The following is a 14,285-nucleotide window of genomic DNA, read 5'->3' on the forward strand; positions in this document are numbered from 1 at the left end:
AAAAAAAAAAAAAAGTGTTTGTTAGCCATTAGCTAATATTGAAGTTTTCCTCTTCATCAAATGCCAACTTTGTTTCCATAATAAGAGAGAGACCCCTGTCTTCATGTGCCTGGCAACCAGTGTTGGAAGACAAGTTATTTGAATCTCTTGCATAAATAGTATATACATATTTTGTTGTCTGACTTTAGTCATAGAAGTTACAGCTAATTGTGTCATATATTCTTAGAGTGAAATCACGTACCTTTACAACATCATTGAAATTGTGGTAGTTAAAACTCAGCATGAGTTGGAATTTTGTATGCCCTATTTATTTTTATTGTCCTGTTACATACCTAATGATGTGGCTGCACCTGGTATAGCCCTACAGACTTACAGTTGACAGTTACTCTGGAACATTCCCGCAGCACCAGGACACAGCCTGGCTTCTACTGTGGCTGGGGGCAGAACTCAGAATGGGCCTTGCCCCGTTCTCCTCCGCCAACAGTGTTAACAGTCACCTGGGCCCACAGTCATTGTTGCTTTGAAATATGCTTAAGAAGTTCAATAATAATGTACAACTTTGAAGCTACTCGGAAGACTGAACGATAATGTGTTTTTGTGTTTAAAGAAATTACAGGAAAAGTGGAGTTTGAAAGCACCAGAAATTCATAAAGCAAACAACAGTGGGGTCTCACTATGTAACCTGATAAGTGCAGTGACAAGCCCTGCAAAGGCCATAGCAGCAGTCAAATCAGGTATGTTTTCATGACCAGTCTGTAAGACTTAGAGCTCGCATGTGAATTTTGTATATTTTTAATTAATTAAATAAAAAGTCACTTCGGAAATACATTGAAGTCTCTCATGGAGAGATGGGGAGAGGGCTCAGTGGATAAATTGTGTGCAGGTGTGAGGGCGGGGATGTGCATCACACAGGCGTCTTATACGTGACTGGGCATGGTGGCCTTCCTGTGATCACAACACTCAGGAGGCAGAGTCAGATAATCCTCAGAGCAGGCTGACCAGCTAGACTCAAGGAGTCCTTGACCTCTGGGTCTGCTCACTGACCCCACCTCTGTCATGGACCTCTCCATGTAGAAGCAGACATATGTATACACACCTACACGTGTGCACCCACAAAAGTAGGAACATGAACACACACACACACACACACACACACGAGTCCATCTTGGAACAGTACCGGTATTAATCCCTCCCATGTTTGTTTTTTATTAAATACACTATATAAAACATAAGCACATGGCATGTAAGGGAAGGAAAGCCATACTGAGGGAGAGGGCTGGTCAGGTTTCAGACTGTTTGCTTTTTACTGTAATAACACGGAGACACCGATGTTCTCTTTGTCTCGTTTATTTCCTCATTATTCCAGGTAGTAAAGAAATGAATTTGGTTTCCTGGGGAATAAGTGAGGCAAGGGGGTGGGCTCTTCTCTCTCTCTCTTCACTCTGTGTCTGTCTCTGTCTCTCTGTCTGTCTCTGTCTCTCTCCCTCTCCTCTCTTTCACTCTGTCTCTGTCTCTCTCACTCTGTCTCTGTCTGTCTCTCTCCCTCCCCCCCCCTTGCTCTCTCTGCTTTTCCATGCATCGTTCCCAAAGCAGCTGACTCTGAAGCCTGTTGGCTAGCACACCCACATTTCAGCCTAAGTCCCGGCTGGCCCCACGCTTCTAGGCCACAGAACAAAGTTGCAAACAAATGTCGATTCCCAAGCTAATTTAGTATGAATGTAGTGTTTAGGGAAGGCATACTTTATTGGGGTGTGGGTTTGTTTATTTTTGTCTTCTTTTAAGTTGAAGAAGAGATGGAAGGCTGGTCGCACATCTCTCTTGTGTGTTTCCAGTGCTCTCTGGTTTATCTAGTCTGACCAGGCCTCCAGCTGTCCCTATTGTGAGTGACAGCCGTGTTCCAGCTGCACTTTTCTCCACTAGACATTTATTTCACTCTATTAATCCCTTTGAAAGAGATTCCCACATTATATATGCTGCAGTGATCTCTGCTTTCACCCCTAATCAGATTACCTGAGATGCCAAGTTGATGTTTCTAAAGAGGAGGAATTCTGTTGTCTTTAAGTTATCTTAGTTCTTCATGCCCCCTTATTTGTAATAAAATCTGCTTGGTTTCCTTCTTGACCTTTAAGAATTAATTTGGAGGCTCTAGGATGCTTCCAACTTTCATATAAGATGCCTTGTGTGTGATCTGTGTGTGTGTGTGTGTGTGTGAGAGAGAGAGAGAGAGAGAGAGAGAGAGAGAGAGAGAGACAGAGAGAATGTAATATTCAGATGTTTAGATGTTTTCGCTGGTTGTGCTTGTATGGGCATATCTCTGCTTCGATAGACAGCCAATGAATGCTAGCATGAGAAAGTTGGATTTTATTAGCAGTGTGGTTATGGAAACATGCCAGTACCAGATGGTTATAATAATAAAAGACAAATAGCTATTATGACTCACTGAGGAGTTTCTGTTTGATAGGCAGTGGCTTAACTGTCTATGGTCCCAATAATATTCTTACAGGTTAGCTGCCATGGTACCCATCAGCTTTATTTATTAGTTCTCCTAGGCATATAGCTAATAGTTGGCGTTTAAATTCAGAAGTCCTACCACCCCAGTTCTGTTTCAGCATATATGGACTTAGCAAAGGCTTTTCTTTCAGCTTTACTTTCAAAAGCTTTTTTTCTTGTCTTTTTAACCATCCTGCCTTCATTAAGCCTCTGATGACATTGTGTAAACTGCCATAGGCGACTGTCAGCCCTTAGGTAAAGCAGACATTTTCTTCCCAGTTACTTCGCTTTGATTAATGTATGCATGCTGGGGACCTTCTAACCCTCAGTAGCTTTGTCACACGATGCCTTTAGCATAAAAAAAAACTTTGCTACATTATTTAGGAATTAAGTTTTGACTAATTTATAAACAGTAGGAAGACACCACCTCACTGCTGTAAGAAAAAAAACCAATATTCTTAAATAACCACTCTATGAATGTTTGTTTAATGTCATCAATAGCTAGTAGGTAGAAATACTGGGGCAATCTAAGGTTACTTCATTATGTTTGTTTTTGCAGGTGGAGTAATACTAAATGGTGAAGGAACAGACACAAATACTCAGGATTTCTTGGCAAATAAAGGTGAATAGTAACCTTATCTGACCATAATTAATAGAATTAGCTGTTTTTAAGAAAACCTTTTAAGACGGGCATTGGTGGTGTACACCTTTAATCCCAGCACTCAGGAGGCAGAGGCAGGAGGATCTCTGTGAGTTCAAGGCCAGCCTGGTCTACAGAGCAAGTTCCAGGACAGGTTCCAAAGCAATACAGAGAAACCCTGTCTTGAAAATCTAAAACAAATTTAAAAGAGAGAGAGAGAGAGAGAAAGAGAAAGAGAAGATCCTTTTAGAGGGCAATAGTTATATTGAAATCTTACACTTGAATTTAAATGGCCACAGCCTCCATGGATATAATATTCTGTAACCACTGTCCATCTGAAAATAATAAAACTTTAATGTTTCACTTTGGTACTTGTTTTTATTTCCTTCTTGTTAATTTAAGATACACTTCTACTTGGAATTGCATTTGATCTTATTTATTATTTGGCACCCAAGAAATATGTTAATGTTTAAGTTTATTATTCCATTATACTGCCATTTACATTTTACTATTATGCAGTGTTGCTGAGTTACTTGTCATTAACTAGCAGCATGACCTGATCTTTTGATCCTAAAAATGTCTGTGGTTTATTGTAGCTCAGTCATGACGAAGTAGAAAGAAATACTGTGTGGTCTAAATTTAGTTCTATTAACTGTTCCCCAAAGCCCTCAACATGCATTGGTATACTTTTCTTCCCACTCATAGGTTTAACATCTATTAGAAAGGACATGACTGACATAAGCCATAGTTATGAGGACCTTGGCCTCTTACTCAAGGGTAAAATAGCTGAACTGAATACTAAACTCTCCAAGCTGCAAAAGGCTCAGGAAGAATCAAGTGCGATGATGCAGTGGTTACAGAGGATGAACAAAACTGCAAGCAAATGGCACCAGACACCGACACCTACAGACACCGAGTCTGTGAAGATGCAAGTTGAGCAGAATAAGGTAAAACACACCAGTGGAAGAAATCTCCGGCCCGGAGACCAGAGCCAGAAAAACACACATTGCCCCTAACCAATTCAGGAATTAAAAGACAACCAATTCCAGAGCACAGAAAAACAATCAATCCCCACCCTGAAAACCTCCACCTTGGAAAGATCTGCCCCTAAGAAATCTTTTAAAAATCCTAAGCAAGCCAGGGATGAGCTACAGCTCTGAAGGGAATGGCACCCCACCGGAAGTGTTATACAGCCCTGCTCAGCTCCCTCAGAGCAGATGCCCCTGAGTTTCCAACTACAGGGAGAACTTCCCCTTCAGAGCTCTAACACTTACACTGGGTACATAGAATGAAGACATCAGAGAGAATGGACTGAAATTCAGAAGCAACCCTGGTGGTCGTGAGCTCTGTTCTGTTTTCTACCTAGACCCTTCCACAAATAACTTGAGAATTTTAAAAATCTCTTTCTGTAGATTAGGGCAATTAATAGTCATTTCCCCTATCCCCTGACATTATAAATAGAACTGAACTATTGGGTATAAGTAACTTTGCCACTGTTAAATCACTTAAATCTGGGATATTAACTAGTTAACTTTTGGGGAAGATTCAGTGAAGGGCTAAATGTATTAAGGGTCTGTTTTGTCTGCTATAAAATGGGGTAGCTAACACTGTCCTCTTCTTTAAAACTGTCAAAACTGGGAAAGCGATGGTAAGGTAGGCAAATTATCAGCCTGTATTTGACTTCTACCACGTGTTTATTCCCAAGTAGAGTCTCAAATTCTGGAGGCCATCACAAAGGCTGATTTGCCTATGTTCTCTGAGAGCATCCTGCATTTCCCTGTAGGAGTTTGGAAGCACAAAATTCTCTTGAGTAGCAGTTGGTCATTCCCTCCACCGTTAGAGAATCCCCCTGTGGGATTTCTGTATCTCGCAGTTGAAGGTGGGCGAAGACCAAAAAAAAAAAAAAAATGAGAATTATCGGCTGCATAATCCAGCTCCTCACCCACTCCAGCATTTAATTTAGGGGGTTTTTCCTCTCTGGCTCATGGGGGGGGGGCACGCTGTAGCATAATTGTGCTTCTTCGATGTACTTTCATGCAGATTATTGCTTTTTTTTTTTTTTTTTTTTTTTTTGTTAGTCGTTTGAGGCCGAACTGAAGCAAAATGTAAACAAAGTGCAAGAGCTGAAGGACAAACTGACAGAGCTGTTGAAGGAGAGCCCAGAGGCTCCCGAGGCCTCCACCTGGAAACAGATGCTGACCGAGATGGGTGAGTTTGTCGTTGTGCCTCAGCTCGCAGACATCAGGATGCTTTTCAGAGACCTCCCAGTAGTCTCGTTTGCTTCTGGGTAATCAAATGTCTCAGAGTGTCTTTTTGATTATTTAAAGTTGTGACTTTCAAGGCATTGTTCTGAGAATTGGCATCCAGCTGTCCTTTTGGAAAAGGTGGATTGATAAGAAAATGCTCTACGCTGACTAACATGTTCATCGGCCCGTATTTTCTTTTTATTGGCTTTGTGCTCATAGCTACCGTCCTTTGTTTTGTCTCCTGTCATTCATTCACCTGGAAAAGGCAGAGTCCCTTCTCCTTTGTGACACTGGGACTCCCCCAGCCCTGTCTTCTTAGCTCTTCTTTCTTTCAAGCCACTGTTGAACGGACACTGGGTAACCCTCCTTCCCCTCCCGTCCTGTCTGTAACTGCTCGTAGGCAGAATTTTCTTCAAAGGACTTTTCAGTTTGTGTGAGCTAAGAAGTCTAAGAAAGGAAGTTTTCTTACTTCCGTCTGTTGTTTAGAAGTTTCGGCAAGTTAAGGTGTGTCTAGCTAGGAGCCATAGTGTGTGCAGTGTGAAGTGTATGCCATTGGTCATTCTTGGGATGCCTTGACTTTCAGCGACTCCATTGGGTTTATTTCAAACCTCCTCTTCAGCGTTAGGCATCATGAGCTTAGAAACAAAGTGTTCTTAATGTTCAGAGGTAGACAGGAGCCGACTCCCTCTGCTTCATGGTTCCCTAAGTCAGTGACTCTCCTTGGGATATCAGATCCCCGTGGTTCCCTAAGTCAGTGGCTCTCCTTGGGATATCAGAGCCCCGTGGTTCCCTAAGTCAGTGGCTCTCGTTGGATATCCCATTCCCATGAGCACAGTGGTGTCAGACATTAGAATAGACATGGGAGAGAAGAGTGTCTGCTTCCTCAAAAGCCTCCTGATGCTTTTGATGCCTCTCTACCCTCTCTTCTTTTGATAACAGTCCCTCTAGTCAGATTATATTGGATTAGAACTTGCCATGCAGAGGGATACCATTAAATAGAAGTCACTGTGTTCTATTAAAGTTTATCCTTTAGTATGTTGTGCCATGTGATAAAACCAAGGAAAGAAAATCTCTTGGGGCTAGTGGATACAGCTCAGTCAATAAAAGTGCTTGCTGACAGGTGAGAATAAGGACAGCTTGGTCCCCAGAGCCCATGTAAAAGCACCAAACACGATAGTACAAGTTTGCAATCCCTGTGCTGGGGAGTTCCTGGCAAGTACCAGGCCAATGAGAGAGCCTGTCTCATAGAGAAAAACACAAAACAAGCAAAGGTACACAGCCCCAGGAATGGTACCGAGGGTGGCCCTTCAGGTTCCACACGTCCATGCACCTGAGTGTCCACACAAATACATATTTTAAAAACCTGAGATAAACAGCATGTAGCTATGGTTTCTGGGGTGCCTGGTTGGTTTAAGTGCTGTCTCAGTGCTCTGATAACTAATGCTTCACCTCAGGTGTGCTCTGTGGACGCTAGGAGAGGACGAAGGTTTCCCGGCCGAGGGTAAGGTCCTGTGGGACTAGGAATGACAGAGAGGAATAGCAGATGTTGCAGGGAGGTGCCCAGGTCCGGCTCATGTGAACATGACTGCTTTGGGGAGAGCGTGAAGGTTACGAGGGCTAGATTAGAGGATTCACCCTGGTATAAACACAAGATGAACATTCCGGGGTCAGGTTGTGGCAGGCCCTGAGTTTCTGGCAAATGATGAGAAGTTACTGATTGAAGGATTCGAGTAGGGAAGTGATATGTGTAAAAACGGTAGTTTTCGAGGGAAATTGAGAAGTAAATGGCTTGAGGCTGAGAAATAAATAGCAGGGATATGAGTCACAGGAGCGCTAGGCTGTGTCTGTGGTTTCACAGTGTGCTCTTGGCGTCCACACACACCTAGGAACCAGTGAGAAGTGTGAACTTGTGGAACCCCCACTCCAGACGCACTGCATCGGGTCCCTCCAGGAGGTTTGTCGCAGCTGGGTTTGGGAAGCACTGTGGTCTAGGAAAAGTATGGTGTAGGCCACGGTACTCGGAGCTGTGATGGCCTAGCAGGAGAGGTCAGGGGCATCAGAAGTCACTGTGGGGCTGAGTACATATCGCTATTGCAGAGGACCTGAGTTCCGTTCTTAGCACCTACCTTGGACAGCTCCAATGACCTCCAGCTCCAGCTCCTGGGTGTCCAGCACTGCTGGCCTCTGAGGGCCACCTGTACTGTACTGGCATCCACAAACCACCCCCACCCCCACCACACACGAAGATAGACAGGCACATAATTAAACATGTTTTTTTTTTTTTTAATCATTCTGAACTACTGCATCTCAGTGTAAAGGAAGAGAGGAGGTAGCCTCTGAAAGAGGCATAAAACAGGACCTAGCATCAGCTTTTAGAAGAACATAACTAATGGTCCCTGTGATGGCTGTGAATGTGGTGAGGGCTTTCCCTGTGTGATTTCTCTTTGCCATTTCATTGTCCAGTTCTCCAAGTGCGACTTAGGAGTCAGTGGTTAGACTGAGGTTAGTCACGAGGTTAGACTGTCTCACCACGGGGCTGCTGAGATTCCACACTGTACCTTTGCAGCAGCTGGCTGACACTGAGTGAATTTAATAGAATGCTTGAGGGTAAATGTTCAAGTCTGGAAGCCATTTGCCTAGAAATACTTGAGGAACTTCTTTCTTTCTCTCTTTAAGATTCATGGTTGTGGTGTGGCTTAGTAATAGAGAACTTGCCTAGTATACAAAGCCCTAGATTCAGTACACATTAAACACACACACACACACACACACACACACACACCACACACACACACACTTTAGTGACTGTATAGGGTTTTTAGAAAGAATGAGAGGTCACAGGGACCTGCTTGTTTTTGAGGAAGTTTAATATTTTTACCTTCTAAACTAAGTTCAAGCTTGTTTTACTTATTACACTCAAGTTGATATACCATCACTAGACCCATAATGCCATAACAAAGAATGGCACAGAAGACATGGATGGTTTGTGAAGCAGGAAGCTGAGACTGTTGCCATTTAGAATGAGCATTATTAGAAAGAGAACCTCAGGACCACAGAGGCCATGATCAGGCCTTGACCTGGGAGAGAGAGCATTAGGGGACCTATACATCATAACCGATGGGCATAGCCCACATAACTTGGCAGTGCCTTAAGAGAATGCTACAGGCATCCTGGGAGCTGCTGTGGACAGCAGGACAGGGAAGCAAGGCTCCAGAGAAAAGGCTCCGGTAGAGAGGACATGTTTTGACTTTTATAGCTTTGGGTTCCATGATGGTTCCCCCACATCGCCTCCAGCCCAACCCTATGGAAGTCTGTGTGCTCTCAGCAGAGGCTGTCAGGCTGATTTCTCCAGAATTGGTGTCATAGTGGCCAGCACCTTAGAATGGCAGAGTTCACAATCTCGTGGGTTATCCCTGGGACGTTTCACACACTGACTTCGTTTAAGTTAGAACTAATGTGAATGAGAGCTATAAGAGGTGGACGAGGACTGGAGATGTAGTGTACTTGCCCGGTATTAAGGCCCTGGGTGTAAATCCTAACACCCAAGTCAGGGGGCGGGGGTGGGAAGGAATGGCATCTATTATATACCATTTGAACCACAGGATTACAGTTTCCCAGTGGTGATATTTAATGTACAAAAGCCAAATGCCAATGCCATCCTTTTCCGTTCAGATACTAAGTGGCAAGAGCTCAACCAGTTAACAGCTGACAGACAACAGAAGCTGGAGGAGTCCTCCAGTAACCTGACCCAGTTCCAGACTACGGAGGCCCAGTTAAAGCAGTGGCTTTTGGAGAAAGAACTGATGGTCAGTGTCCTTGGACCTTTATCCATCGACCCAAACATGTTGAGCACACAGCGGCAGCAGGTGCAGGTGAGTGTTGTCTGAGTGTCAGCTGTGGGGCAGCCCTTGACTTGGCAAGGCCACCGTGTTCAGTGTAAATACGTTAGCGTGGCCTGCGTGCGTGTGTGTGTGTGTGTGTGTGTGTGTGTGTGTGTGTGTGTGTGCATCTTCCCGCTGTGGGACGTGCTTTCCAAAGCAAGAGGCTTAGACAACTACAGCTGAGAGAGAAGCCACAGGATTCCCCCTGAGCAAATCCTCCGCCCACTGTGTGGTCATAGTGTAGTTGTGCAGTTGTTACTGGCCCACTTAACCCTCAGGAGTCTCTGAAGGGAGGGACGTGATTGCCTAAGTAACGGTGATGCTGATAGAGACTTTGCTTTGTTCATAAATTATCCTTTGAGGCCTCGTTCGTTTTGATGGGAATTTGTAAACTCGTGCAGCAAGGTCCTGAGCAGAAGACGGAGCAGAGTTGGGGGCAAGGACGAATACTGAGGGGGCAGAGGGAACCTCAGAACCTAAGTAAATTAGATGAGTCTTGGTCATTCACAGATAAGCCCTCGAGGGAAAGAATCCACGATGTTTATGTCAGACGGACGAGCACAAAGTCTGTCTGCTTCCAGTTGTGTGCCTGGAGGTGTGAGCCTCGGAGCGGGGAGGAGGAGTTCCTGTAAGCCAAATGTGTCACCAAGTCTCGGGAGTTAGTTACGTGTTCTAGTTCATATGTGTTCATAATACAAAAAGAACGAAGACAAAGGAAAGATAACAAGGAAATTTCTGGAGAAATATGTGCTTGCCGTCTTAGCAGTCTGAAAAGAATAGATATATAAGCGTAAAAATAGATAAAAATCTAAAATAAAAGATTAGGTACAGCACGAAGAAGACATTTTGGGGTCATTACTAATGACGGCCATGGTGAGCCTCTATATTCTGAGCAGTATGATTTTATCTCTAAAACTTTGATATAAAGATTGTAAATGTCAGTAAATCCTCTATTAAAAACAAGTTCTATGAGCCAAGAGCACTTGCACACAAGAAACGGCCACCCCTGCATTTTCTTCAATGTAGAATGCTAGGAAGTATTAAGCTGTCAAAGGAAAAAGGATGATTCAGGCAAGATAAATGTGGTGTTGGTGCTGTGAACTAAGCAGCAGCGTCTCCTCTCGTGTGTTTCTGGAAAGTGTGAATGAGCTACGGTTTACATCATGCTTCTTACCCTTACTCTAAACAAGTTGTTAACTGGGAAGCACTGTGGGCTCTTTCAATTAGTGTCAGATAATGGCGCTGCCCTCAAACATTAATACAAAACTCAAAACAAGCTAGAGACATTAGGGCCATATCTGTCTGTTTGGGAACTGTGTTTTCTGTAATTAACTGTACAAACCCTTCATTTATTTTCTACGCTTAACCCAGATTCTGCTTCAAGAATTCGACACTCGGAAGCACCAATACGAACAGCTTACAGCAGCTGGCCGGAGCATCCTGAGCAGACCTGGGGGAGACCCTTCTTTACACAGGATTGTGAATGAGCAATTGGTGGCCGTGATCCACAAGTGGGAGAGCCTGACTGGGCAACTGAGGGACAGGTGTGACTGGATTGACCAGGCTATTGTCAAAAGCACGCAGTATCAGGGCCTCCTGAGGAGTCTGTCGGGTACCCTGAGGGAACTGGATGACAGGCTGGGCAGCAGCCTCACCACCGGCACACTGCCCGACGCGGTGAACCAGCAGCTGGAAGCCGCCCAGAAACTGAAGCAGGAGATCAAGCAGCAAACCCCGCAGATCAGGACAGCCCAGGTACTCTGTGAGGACCTGTCAGCACTGGTCAAAGAAAGCTACTTGAAAGCAGAACTGAGTAGGCAACTGGAGAGCATCATAAAGTCATTTAAGGACATTGAACAAAAAACAGGTTTGTCTCTCTTTGTATATATATATATATCAGTTTCCCGGTCAGAAATTGATACCCTATACTGCTGTTCCCAAGCTCTTGGTGATAATTTGTGGCTGGGAAAGGACCCTGCCTGCCCTGGGCACAGGTGCATGGGTAGAGTTCGATGGAAGTTCTACACAGATCAGAGAGAGGCATTCTGTATGCAGTCCACACACTGCAAATGCTCTAACTCTGGGTTGGTCTTCTAAACACATACATATTTTTGCTGTGTTGCCTTGCCTTATTTCATCAGAAAGGCAGGTGAATAGTTTTCTGAAAGGCTTGTGTCTTTTTCTCATCTGTTATTACTTTGTATGATTCTGTCACAGAAAGCTTTTCTAGAGAAATGTATGGATTTCTCTGTTTTCCTCAGTCTCCTGTAGCAATAATTCTGTGACAAACTCGTTGGCACTTCCTAGGTACAATGAAGTAGATAAAGGGTCTTGCCAAAGAAGGGCATGCTTCACCTGGTCTGTTCATTTCCAGAAGTCCACTAGCTTCTAGACCTTGCCTCTAGTTGTATCTGATTTGGTTTTTAATTGGTTCAACTTTTGTCTTGATTATAGCAACCATTTCAGACTTCTTTCACACAGAGACAGCATAGTACCCATATGTAGGATCTGCGTGTTTTGGTGTCCTGGCTTGATCTCAGAACTGAAAGTATCTGGCAAATAATTTAAACCCCAAGAATATAGAAAAGTCAGAGAAATGCGGGAAAGGTTGTTTGCGTGAAATGGGTTATCGACAGCACACAGGAGACTTGCACAGGTTCAAACCAGACAAAATCCCAGTGCTTAGAGGGGAGCGTGGACACACAGTCCTCCCCTAACCAAGAAGCTGTCTGCAGTGGACACGTTTTCTACCTTGAAATTTACCGGGTAAATCAAACACATTTCAGGGCAGGACCCGTGTCCGGGTGCAGTTGGTCTATAAAAGCCAGACTCCATGGATTTGTGTGCGTGTGTGCGTGTTGATACCTTTTTGTCACACTGAACTCCTTTTTTCCTGGTTCGTTTATTTTGATGATTGTTATTGTTACTATTGTCATTTTAGAGAGCATAGGAAGAACTTGAAGCTGTGTGGGCACAGACATGGGGAGGATCTGGAAGGAGTTAGGGATGGGGGAATGTATAATCCAAATGTATTTATGGGGGAACATGTCTTCAATGAAATTTTAGAAAGACGTGGGTGACTAAGACAACCCAGAACTGTGCCGTTGTTCATTTATCATGCTGGCATGGAGAAGACCTTCTAAGAACAGGCCTAGTGTGTCGTGTCTACACCCTGTACCTTCATTCTTACCTATTTCCATGGCTTTTGTTTTGCCCTCACAGCTGGCCTGCCCCAGCTGCCTCCTACTCTATTTGCCTCCCCTCTTCCCCCCTCCCATCAGCAGCTCAAGTTCACTTTGAGTCATTGCTAAAAGTTTGCTTGAGGATAATCACATACCATCACTTGGAGATTTTTGTTGGCTTTTTAGAGAAAATGTTAAGATCTTCGTGTAAAAGTGATGTATTTGTGGCTTGCCTTTCAGAGACTCATGTCCAGCGCCTTCAGTCGGCCTGTGCAAGCTCTCACCAGTTTCAGCAGATGTCTAGGGATTTCCAGGCTTGGCTTGACACAAGGAAGGAAGAACAAAGAAACACCCCCCCAATTTCAGCCAGGTTGGATGTCTTGGAGTCGTTACTTAAAGCTCAGAGAGACTTCAGCAAAACTTTCACCGAGCAGTCTAACATTTACGAAAAAACCATCTCGGAAGGCGAAAATCTGTTATTAAAAACGCAGGGGGCAGAGAAGGCAGCCTTACAGTTACAGCTTAACACGATGAAAACCAACTGGGACCGGTTTAGAAAACAGGTGAGCGAAAGGGAAGACGCCTTGAAAGACTCGCTGGAGAAAGCCCTCAAGTACAGGGAGCAGGTGGAAACTCTGCAGCCGTGGATAGACAGATGTCAGCAGAGTCTGGACAAAGTGAAGTTCTGCTTGGATCCCGCCGAGACGGAGAATTCCATGGCTGAGTTAAAATCCCTGCAGAAGGAAATGGACCACCACGTTGGCATGGTGGAATCACTGAACAACACAGCCAATAGCCTGCTCAGTGTCTGTGAGGTAGATAAAGAGGTGGTCACAGATGAAAATAAGGCATTGATCCAGCAGGTAGACAGGGTCAGCAAACAGCTTCAGAGGAAGAAAGTCTCCCTGGAGAACATGACCCAGAAGTTTAAAGACTTCCAGGAAGTCTCCAAAGAAGCCAAAAGGCAGCTCCTGAGTGCGAAAGAACAGTTGGATGTCCTTCAGTCCCTAGGACCCCAGGCTTACAGTAGCAAGCACCTGACCATGCTGCAGGCTCAACAGAAATCACTCCAGACCCTGAAGCACCAGGTGGACTTGGCAAAAAGGCTCACCCAGGACCTCGTGATAGAAACAGCAGACTCCAAGGGAACCTCTGATGTCTTGTTGCAAGCAGAAACATTAGCTGAAGAGCATAAAACACTAAGCCAGCAAGTTGATGGGAAGTGTTCTTTCCTAGAAACCAAGCTGCAGGGTATTGGACACTTCCAGAATACCATCCGAGAGATGTTTTCTCAGTTTACAGAGTTTGACGATGAGCTAGATAGCATGGCTCCCGTGGGGAGAGATGTAGAGACACTGCAAAAGCAAAAGGCATCTATAGAGAACTTTCTCAAGAAACTGGAAGCCCTCATAGCAAGCAATGCCAGTGCAAACAACACCTGCAAGATGATGCTGGCCACGGAAGAAACCTCTCCTGACCTTGTTGGAATCAAAAGGGACTTAGAAGCCTTGAGCAAACAGTGCAACAAGTTGCTAGACCGAGCAAAAGCCAGAGAAGAGCAGGTGGAAGGCACCACTGAGAGGCTTGAAGAGTTGTACCGGAAACTGGAGGAGTTCTCGACCCTCCTCCACAAGGCCGAAGAGCACGAAGAGTCCCAAGGTCCAGTCGGGACAGAAACAGAGACAATTAACCAGCAACTTGACATATTTAAGGTAGGGAATTCTATGTTTTTTTCCTGAAAGTTTTCATTATTAAAGACGTTTCTAACTAGTACAAAAAGGAACTTTCTGGGTTGTTGTTGTTGTTGCTGGAAGGTTTTCGTTGACCTCCTAGAATGACTGGCATA

The 14,285-nt window shown here is 44.5% G+C and overlaps 1 protein-coding gene across 4 annotated transcripts in view; it reads left to right on the top strand.

Annotated features, from left to right (window-relative positions):
- The window catches only part of Dst (dystonin), a 348,777-nt gene that overhangs the window by 258,685 nt on the left and 75,807 nt on the right, over positions 1-14,285 (top strand). For all 4 annotated transcript variants that reach the window (XM_051204361.1, XM_051204358.1, XM_051204359.1 and 1 more), the window contains 7 exons: positions 608-734; positions 3,050-3,112; positions 3,836-4,077; positions 5,209-5,338; positions 9,049-9,248; positions 10,629-11,124; positions 12,680-14,151. In XM_051204361.1, coding sequence (XP_051060318.1) covers positions 608-734; positions 3,050-3,112; positions 3,836-4,077; positions 5,209-5,338; positions 9,049-9,248; positions 10,629-11,124; positions 12,680-14,151 — 2,730 coding nt within the window. The remainder of the gene's footprint in view (positions 1-607; positions 735-3,049; positions 3,113-3,835; positions 4,078-5,208; positions 5,339-9,048; positions 9,249-10,628; positions 11,125-12,679; positions 14,152-14,285) is intronic.

This window comes from Phodopus roborovskii, unplaced genomic scaffold, assembly GCF_943737965.1.
Source record: "Phodopus roborovskii unplaced genomic scaffold, PHOROB, whole genome shotgun sequence".
In the NCBI taxonomy this organism is placed as follows: Eukaryota; Metazoa; Chordata; class Mammalia; order Rodentia; family Cricetidae; genus Phodopus; species Phodopus roborovskii.